The sequence below is a fragment of the Chenopodium album genome, chromosome 7 (assembly GCF_948465745.1).
Source record: "Chenopodium album chromosome 7, dcCheAlbu1.1, whole genome shotgun sequence".
NCBI classification, from domain to species: domain Eukaryota; kingdom Viridiplantae; phylum Streptophyta; class Magnoliopsida; order Caryophyllales; family Amaranthaceae; genus Chenopodium; species Chenopodium album.
The window spans coordinates 70,668,386-70,678,880 of record NC_137840.1 but is presented as its reverse complement, the minus strand read 5'-3'; the positions used below and the strand labels follow the sequence as shown (position 1 = coordinate 70,678,880).

The window sequence follows — 10,495 nt, the reverse complement described above, 5'->3', positions numbered from 1 at the left end:
ATGATTTTGAAGTAAAGAAACAACAGTAAGAAGTGACACAGTTTTGTCAATTATGGTGTCTGTTTTACTATTATATATATTGAGTTTTTTTTTTTCTTTTCTTTTGATACAATCATTCAATTATATACGAGTACTGCGTCACTTCTTACTTGACGGCGTATTAACAGTTAATAATAAAGATTTTAGAAGTTAGATCATTTATTTCAATTTTACATTTGAGACGAACTAATTTAAGTAACAAAATTTCCTTTTTGATAAAGAGTGAAACATACCATTAAACTTCTATTACGTGCCGTTAAAGTTTTATAACAAAAATCTTTTCAATAAAATCAAAATTACTTCACAATTTTTTCGTCTCACCTAACATATATAATAGTTAAAAACTGTGGTATAACAGCTAAAACTATAATCTCACATTCTCACCTGACATGTAACACCTAAGACTACCAACACTTCGTCTCCATAGTCAGTAACACTCCGTCTCCACATAACCAATTCCGATATAAAAAATTGATATTGAGGATCTTTTAAGAGATTTCCCAAATCAAAAATCAACCAAATTGATAAACACAAAATCACCTCAATGGTTGCTTTTGACCCAAACCAAGACCACCACCTCTTCTTCATCTAATCAAACCATTAACACTAATAACAGTACATGAACCAAACATTAGAGTAGAGACGTAGAGTATTATTGGTGTTTACTTCATCTTCCTCAAATTTCTCAATTCCGTTAAACTCAGTAACTAAATTCCGTGATAAACATAAACTTTTTTTGGTTTTTCTCTCTCCTCTTAGCGAACCTCCCGCCTCCTGTCTCAATCTTTTTCTCTCTCTAAAAAATTTTGGGGTTTTTTGCATTTTCTCTCTCCTCAAACCTCCATTAAACCCCGCCAAATTAAAACCTCCATTGAAGGAGGAGGAGAAGAGTGAGAGAAATGGGAGCTCTTGCTCTTCCTTCGCCTTGGATTCCTGAAGATGACCTTAGGCTTAAGAATGCAATCGAGGTACCACTTTTTTCAAATTTCCCTTTTTATTTTATTATTGAAATTGATGTTCTACTTTTTGTTTGTTGGTTTTGATTGTTTATTTTTTGGGAATTTGATGAATTTTCTGTATTTGGGTCTTTTAATTTTCTGTAATTGAGGGTTTGATGCATTTTTTATTACTTTGTATGATTTTGGTTTTTGGGTGTGTGATTGGAATTATGACTCTTGATTTTGTGTTCTTTATTTGGGTAATTTGAGTTTCGAATTGATTATCGTTTCCAATTGATTCGAGTTTATGATTTTAATTTTTGGTGGTGATCATAAAGATTTGATTTTGGGTGGGAAATTAGGGTATTCGGAGTTGAAATTAGGGTATTCGGAGTTGAAATTAGGGTTTAGGGTTTAAGGTATATGTGTAATTAGTGATTAAGAATGAATTGTTGCTGTTTGTTTGCGTAATGAATTGTTGCTGTTTGTTTACGGCATGTTATGATTTTGTTTTTACCGATTATGTGAATGTTGAGTGTTTTGCATTTTTTTAGGCTGGTGCTTCCTTGGAATCACTAGCGAAGGGTGCCGTGCAATTTTCGCGGAGATTTACTATTAAGGAATTGCAAGATAGGTGGCTTGCTCTTCTTTACGATCCTATTATATCGACGAGAGCTGCTGAACAAATGGTGGAGTTAGAACGTTCTTCATCGAATCTTGCTTCAAAATCTAACAGAGCTGATAATACGAAAGGAGCTAAAAATGCCCATGGGAAGAGGAGGGCTGAAAGTGTACGTAGATGTTATTATGCTATGAGGAAAAGAATATGCAATGAGCCTCATAACCAGGGTGATTTGGCTTTTCTCGTTGGAACTAGTGATAGTTGTTTTATGAATGGGGCTGAAGCTCCAGTCCCAGACGACATACTTGGAGATCCAATGGCTGGTCATTTTGGGCTCGGGGAATATGAACATGTTGATTTTGATGAGTTGCGTAATGAATTTCCTCAAGTCACGAGAGGTGGTGCTCCATCTTGTGGGGCTAGTGAGTTTCCCACTCAGCAACATAATACATTTGAAGATCATATGGAGCATAACACTTTGCTACTGCATAATGCGTCTTCCAAAGAACTTCCTGGTCATAGTATGTTTGAAGGAAACAATATTCAAGTAAATCCTGATTGCAATCGTAAAGACATCATGTGTTCTGGTTTTGAAGGAAACACAACCTTTAATCAATCTATACCTGAGAGTGAAGCTCAATATCATTTGCAGTACACATCTCCACCCCCTGCAATGCCTGATTGGAAACCAATTGATGGCATGTCAGTGCCAGAAATGCCTGATGATATAAGCATTAGGGGAAAAAATATACACATAGGAGATCCTTTTGTTAATGATGATGCTGGAGGAACATCTGAGTATGGTGTTATGCACACAGATCCCGATTTGACCAATCAATTACCAGGTGATGACTTGGAAAATCCGGGAGGTTGCACTGAGGGCATTTTTGCAGACTTTGAATTCACAAGTGATGTGTTAAATCTACTCTTGTTAGACTCCCCTAACGATGTTAATGAAGATGACAGATTGCCCAATGTGTTTGAAACGAAAGAGTCATCTGCTACAGACGTATATATTGATATCCCGAGTAATACAGGTCCATTTGAAAAAAATGATGTTGATTCTCACATGGGTGGCAGTAATTTTCAAAGTAGTTCAGAAACTCAAATGCCTACATCAACTGCATATGTCAACTCCGAGTTCCCGGAATATTGTAATGGTGTTATTTGCTGCGTATTAAACACCGAGGATCCTGAAATTCCATGTAACGACCATATTGTTTTTCCTAGTAAGCCACGGTCAGCATCTTCCAGTAGAAGAACTCAGAGTGAGGCTTATAACCTATCATTACATGGTAAGGATAGCACAGGCACTCAATCTAGTGCAAAAGGTCTAAGCACAATGAAGAGAGAACAGAAACGGTTTGGTGAATCACGTCAAGCTTCTCAGACACGAGGTCTTGATGTGGGACATAATCGTGCTGTTAATGAGCCTGGGGTTAAATTTGAGACATCTAGGCCTGAAACATTTAATGGCCCCAGGAGTTCTAGTAGTGGCCCTGGAGCTCCATGTCAAAGTAGTCAGGGAGTAAAGAACGAACCTTTAGAACTTCCATTGTCTAGACAGCCTGGCTGCAGTGTTGCTGAGAAATCAAGTCATCTCTCAGATGTGGGCCATATACACACTGCTATTGGGGGAACTTCTCAGGATGGCCAGACATCACTGGCCCTTAAAAACCAGGAATCACACACACTGGGATCTGCGGATGGTATGGCTGCAGAACCTGGTATAGATTCATTATTATCTGACCCTGAAGAGCTATTCTCCGAGAGTGATACTGACATTCCTTATTTTTCTGATGTTGAAGCAATGGTACTATTCAAATTCTGTTAGCAATGTATGGTATTGCTGTAAAGTTTTATTTTTCCCCATCATTTCCTCTAATCAATTGCTTTTTTGTGCCAGATACTTGATATGGACTTGGGTCCAGAAGATCAGGATTTTTTCTGCAGTAAAGAAGGTACAATGAATTAGCTTGGACCTTCTGTTTCTGCCAATGTTTTGTTTACATTCCTCCCCTAAATATTTAATTTTTATTGCCAACACTAGTTTTTAGTTGAAAGTTCATCTATAGGTCAGCATGCTCTACTTTTTTTTTGACACAACTGAGATTGTTGTTAAACATTTTCTTTTTAGGGCAGTCTTTTCATCCTTTAACATCACCTATATTTGAGTACTATTGACCTCAATCCGGCCTTTTGTGGTCCTCCCTTGGCCTTGTCTGTCTTTGGGTTGCAATTATAGAGCATTTAACTTAACCAAAAGATGCATATTTTGTTTTGAGGCATTTCAACTATCTGGGCAATCAGTATCACGCACATGATTTTTTGACAAGTGGTTACTGATGTCACATTTGCAATGTACCTCCCTTTGCACCTGAAAATTTAATATCACTGCTACTGCTTGAAATCTGTGAGGAAATACCTTTCCCCCTTACCATGCCATTGCCATCTATACTCTTTAAATTATATCTAATTTTATATAATTGTTAATTTAATTTTCTGTCAAACAATAGTTTTTGTATTTATTTGCTTTATTGATTCTGTTTATTTTCAGTTGCAAAATATCAGCATGAGGATGTGAAGAGGGCGATCATAAGGTTGGAGCAAAATGCACATTCATATATGCAGAGAGCCATATCATCACATGGTGCAATTGCAATATTATATGGTCGGCACTCGAAGCATTACATTAAGAAACCTGAGGTACTTTGTTTGGCTTCTGTTTCTCATCCTTTTTGCTGCATCCTAGTTGACAATTGCCATCTTTTTTGCTGTATCTACTTGACTTGTGACCCTCATACCTTGCTTGAATTGTAGGTCTTGCTTGGAAGAGCAACAGGGGATGTTATGGTTGACATTGACTTAGGCAGAGAAGGGCGTGCAAATAAGATATCAAGGCGACAGGTGAGATTTCCTGTAAACTCATGTTGTTGAAGATACTTATCCTTATGGCAATATGTTGTATATCAACCATGGCTTTTTATTATATTTTATTTTCTACTTTTTCTTTTGAGCTGATTATATATTTTCATTTGTTATCGATAATGCTTTTGTCTATAGTGCTAAAATGGTATACTACCAATGTTAAATTTAGTTGCTTTTTACTTAATCTGTTAGCGTTGAAGAGGTTTAGTAGTCTATTTATTCAAGCTTTGGTCTCTTCCATAGATTTTCTTTTTTGTTGGTTGCTGTACCTAGGGCTTTGCAGTCCTCTGTTTTCTTCTTTGGGTTGGAGTGGTGGGGGTGGGAGGAAGTTCGTGTGCTGCTATAGAGTATAGGTTTGTAGCTTGTTGGCCTTGTCCACAATGCACAATTCCCTCTTAATTCCTTTAATTTATGATAACTGAATAGATTTATGCCGAGGAAGGTATATGAGGAGTGCAAACAAAATGGAATAGGCTAAATTTCATGATCAAAGCCTGTAAATCTACCATCTGCTGAACTGTTATTGCTGATTCTGAAACTTTTGCCAATCCTTGTTTTCAGTATTTTTGTTCACATTGGAAAATGTTGCTTGTCTGATCAAGCATCGTTTCTCTTTCTTATGCTCTTTCACGTATTCATCTCTGCACCTTGAGGACTTATGATGTGGCATTGTGGTTGTTGAATTGTTTATGACCCAGGCAATTATAAAGATGGACAAAGATGGAGCTTTTAATATAAAGAATACTGGAAAATGTTCAATCTATGTAAATAGCAAGGAAGTCTTCCCTGGGCAAAGTCTTGGTCTGCACTCAAATTGCTTGATTGAGGTATTTAACTATACATTATTTTAAATGTGCGCTTGATTCTATTCCTTGTATCTGTAATGTGACTAATGTCTGCAGATGGCAGATGTAATTAACTAACCCAATCTTTTCCAAATCTTGTAATTCCCAAAATGGTAGCTGATTCGGGACTAGGATCAACCCAGCCCAGCTTAGATCGACCCAATTTCACTCGAATTGCCTTGATTCGATAGACCAAAACCGATTATGACCTGAATTTAGGTGTCCCAAATTTAAAGCAAATCCGACCCCAATTTCGACTTGACCGAACATTTCATCTTACTTTGCTACTTATAATTTTTGTTGCTTTGTAGACTTTTATTGCATTGTAAATCTTAGGAACCTTGGCGTAGGGAAGTAATATATCTCTTAGATGGAATTGAATGAAGTACACATCTTAGACTTAATGATGGTTTGGTACTTTGGTTGAATGACTCAGCAACTACATAGTCGTCTATGCCAGATACACATTTTTGAATGATGTTGATATTGGGTGTAAATATAAAGCTTTGAACTAGAGGGAAAGTATGCATTTAGTCATCGTCAATAATACTGTTATATTTAGTCAGCTGCTTTATAAATGTAAAAATTGCAATCTACGGAGTATTAAATTAGGTTCATTATGAATAACTAGTAACCTAAATTTTATAGCATAGAAGCACACGAATGTAATACGAAAAATCTGCAAAAGCATTGGATTATGTAACAATTCAGGTTTCTTTTAATGGTTAATCCAACTTAAAATACATCTGTAAAAATCTGATGCCTTATAAAGTATATTATAATTCAAAATGTCTTAGATACGGACTTGATATTTGCTGATACGACTTCCCCTGAATCCTGATAATATTTAATCATCTTAATTCCGATCTACCCTTAGTAGCACAGACTTGATTCAAATCTACCCTTAGTAGCACAGACTTGATTCAGAAAAAAACTTAATGTTGATTGGATGGAATAGTTACCCAAGTCAACATAGACGTGATGGACCTAACTTGATATAAACCCAATCTGACACCGATCAAACCCTTATGGTCGTGCCTGACCTGACCCAATATATACAAACCTGAACTTGAATTGATCCGAACCTTGGGCAGTACGAACCCATTTCTGATTGACTGGAAACGAGCCATATGACCTGTAAAGGCAGGTCTAGCTATAAATTTCCATCAAAGATCTATCTCTCCCTGAAGAGAATTGGTTATATAGCATGTTTTTGGCAGCTAAACTAGCTCATGGCATGTTTCTAATAATTATGGTACATCAGTACATGGGGGGTTCTGATTGTCTCAGTCTTTATAGGGCAAGTCATTCTACCAGGAAAGAGTTGTTAGTTGTTTCTGCAATCCCATTATGTGAAGTACACTCTCTCCCCTCGCAATTCCATGCACCCTATCGGCCTATCCTGATTTCTTTCTGTTTCCACTGTTATCGCTAAAAAAAAAGTCTATGAGAGAGGGTGGGGGGAAGCTGAGATTTGGGTAGTTTGACAGCTGTTTTTGGATAAGAACCAAGTCACCAACTTTCACACAGGGTTTAGTAAGCATAATTTGGCAGTTTCTGTCCTACATGGAGCACAAATAAGCAATGATATAGCAAGTGTGGGAGGAGAGTGACTGGAGCATGTAAGGAGGATGACAAGAGATGAAGTAAAGGGAAAAATAGCATATCATCATCATCATCAAACTTGGGCAACAAAGATATGGAATAGTTCTAAATTATTCCATCTTCCTGTCTGTATTTGATTATAATTTGTTTCGTTTTCTGGGTGGTAATCAGATAGGCCCTAGGTACTATGCAAAGTCACTTCTATCTTCTGAGACGTAAAATAGACCGTCCTATGTATGTTGCACTAGCAGCAAGAGGTTATAGTTTCTCTTTGTAAATTTCTGTTCTGGTTTTGTTATTAACATTGAGTAATTTGCTCACTGACTGACTGATTTGTTTGTGGGTGATGTTGTGTTACTTCAAGATAATTGTGTCACCATAATTAAATATGCCCTCTGACTGGTATTGTTTTGAGATAGTTGGCCGCCTCTGTTTAATTGTTTTTGTTTCATTATTTGTTCATTTTAACAATGCAGTCAAGACTTACTTTAGCTGGTAGTGTTGTACTAGATGGTTACGAAATGCAAGCTTAACATACATTTTGGATTTATCTGCAGATTAGGGGAATGCCATTCATATTTGAGACAAGCCAGACTCGCATAAAGCAATATTTGGATAATGCTACCCGGAAACTTGAGGACAAGAAGGTGAATATCTAAAGAGTTTGATGACCACTGGAGGTGCTTGTTTTACTGCACTTTCTTGGTTTATATTTTTTACTTTAGCCTCTTAGGTCTTTGTATCTACCCTGCTGACTGCGTAGAGGATTAGGTGATGTTTAGAAGTAGGCCTGTAAATTGTATGCTTAACTTGAAATAGTAGGATAACTATCAAAAGTCATTGTCTTCATTCAAATCCTCAATTTTTTGCTACTGCTTCCCCACGTTCGAAGTGAAATTAGATTTATTGAATCACAATGGATTATCCTTCTTTGTATCTATAAACCAGAAGGCTAAAGAGCGTGATGTTGTGGTCTCGTTGTATTTGAACTCTATGGAAGTATGGATATGGTCTTGGTTCACTGTGATGCTCCCTGTAGTTAGAACTATGAAGCTCTTTTTAGCATGGCATGATGTTCATTCGGAAAGTAAGAGGTAGTAGAGATATTGTGGGCAGAAGATCGAACACGCGTATTACCTTAATGAAGTTTGGCATAACAAACGTGACAATTAAAGCCGTTGAGGTGAGCTAACATTGTGACTATCAGGGTAAATGTTAAACCTTAGCCTGAAAATATTGGTCTGAGGACACTGAGATGACAAATCTAACATATGGGTCGATGGGTTTAAATCCAAGATCAATCCCATGATAAAATGAAACCTGTTATTTTTATTTTTTTTTTTTTCTTGTAGCAAAGTCCAACACACATTTTATTTAACAGGTTTTAAAAAAATGATATACATAGTTCTTAGGTTGATATGAGGAGCTAAAAATGAAAATAAATAAATAAAATGAAAATACATAGTATATATTGATTTATACGTTTTTTTGTCATGCATTTCTAAATTAACATTCCATACCAAATTAAGAGTTATATTAAGGGTAAGCTAAATGTAGCCCTTAAAGCTGAGAATAAGCCTTTAATATGTTTTCTAATTTAATATTTGTATTAATTGAGGAATGCATGATAAAATCACGAATCGGTGTAATTAATATTATATATTTTTTTTCTTCCCATTTTTAGCTCCTTATCATATATAGCCCTAAGTAGAGCTGTCAATTCGGGTAAACGGGTCGGGAAGAGTAGGTCGGGTCAACTCGGGTTGGGTCAATTCAGATTAATTCCATATCCTATGCGGGTCGGGTTTGGGTTGGGTAACTCTTGAATCGGGTCACGTCGAATCATACTTCTTGTCGGGTTTGGTTCGGGTTAATAACAGGTCGGGTTACATTCAGGTTGGGTGAACAATAAGTCGGGCTTATTTCGGGTTTTCACGGGTTAAAACGGTTTAGGGTTATTCTCGGGTTCGAGTCGGGTTCGGTTAAAGTCAATAATTTACGGGTTAGAATCAGGTCGGGTCATTCTCGGGTTTGAGTCGCGTTCGGTTCAAGTCAATAATTTGCGGGTTATGAGGTCGGGTCATTTTCAAGTCGGGTCATTCTCGGGTTCAAGTCGGGTTCGGTTCAAGACAATAATTTGCGGGTTATAATTAGGTTGGGTCATTTCCAAGTCGGGTCATTCTCAGATTCAAGTCGGGTTATGTTCAAGTCAATAATTTGCAGGTTACAATAAGGTCGGGTTATTTCCAGGTTATATCCTGGTTCAAGTAACTATAAATAGATAATTATCATTTTTATCAAGTTAATTATTTCCTTTTATTATAATATATATATGGCAATATAGTAGGGAATTATAGTCTATAATTTAGGAAGATAATTATCTCCTTTGACCATACAACAAATATATACTATATTTAACTCTTAAATTTGAGGATGATGCTTTTTTCTTTTGCTGACCTAGACCGACTTGGTCTCCATAGACAAAATACTTTGATCAACAATAATAAGGTGGTCGAAATCAAATTGCATTTAAGGTGATTTGAAATCGGGTCAGAAATAATTTGGGTTTAATTTAGGTCGGGTCAATAACAGGTCGGGAGGAATTTTTGGGTAGTGTTAGTAATAGGTCTGGTAAAATTCGGGTCGGGTCACTAAAAAGATGGGTTAAATTTGGGTCAAGTCGGTAACAAGCCGGGTTGATTTTGGGTCGGGTTTGTAATAGGTTGGGTTGAATTCGTGTCGGGTTAGGAATGGGACGAGTTGAATTCAGGTTAGGTTAGTAACAAGTCGCGTTAAATTCGGGTTTTGACGAGTTAAAACATGTTTGGGTCAATTTCATTTCAAGTCGGGTTCGGTGCAAGTTAACAAATTTGGCCGTTGTAAACCGGTAAATCGGTGCAAGTTGTAAACCGGTAAATTAGCCATTTAAAAGCAAATTGAATGGTTCCACACACCTAATTGGACTCCCGGACATTATTAGGGACCATGGTAAACATTTCAGAAATTTTTATTTCCGAGCGAAAAAAAGTCAAAAAATTTCCAAAATTGAAGGCTAATATCCACGCTTTTTGAGAAATTTTGGAGGTTTCAGGGCTCGGTGTCGAAAAGACTTGAAATTCTATGGGATACATCTCGGGGTCATATAATGTCGTTGGGAACCATATATGATCATTATTTGTTGTCATAAATGTTTGTGGTAGGCTTGAGTTAATGAAATCGGTACAAGTTGTAAACCGGTAAATTGGTCGTTCAAAGGCAAATTGCATGGTTCCACCCATCCAATTGGACTCGCGGAGGGAATTAGAGACCATGGTAAACAATTCGGAAATTTTGATTTCCGGGGTAAAAAAATAAAAATAATTCAAAATTGAAGGCTAACATCCACGCTTTTTGAGAAATTTTGAAGTCGGGGCCCGGTGTAGAAAAGTATTAATATATTAAAGGATACATCTCGGGTCATATAATGTCGTTTGGAACAATATATGATCATTATATGTTGTCATAAATGTTCGTAGTAG

General features: G+C 36.7%; 1 protein-coding gene across 1 annotated transcript; it reads left to right on the top strand.

The window, feature by feature from the left end:
* Positions 1-752: 752 nt before the first annotated feature.
* Positions 753-7,998, top strand: LOC145639370 (uncharacterized). The gene is made up of 7 exons (XM_081690599.1): positions 753-1,007; positions 1,532-3,412; positions 3,506-3,560; positions 4,157-4,305; positions 4,420-4,506; positions 5,226-5,354; positions 7,535-7,998. Exons 1-7 carry the CDS (start codon positions 939-941, stop codon positions 7,634-7,636), a joined length of 2,472 nt encoding a protein of 823 aa, XP_081546725.1. The 5' UTR covers positions 753-938; the 3' UTR covers positions 7,637-7,998.
* Positions 7,999-10,495: the final 2,497 nt, after the last annotated feature.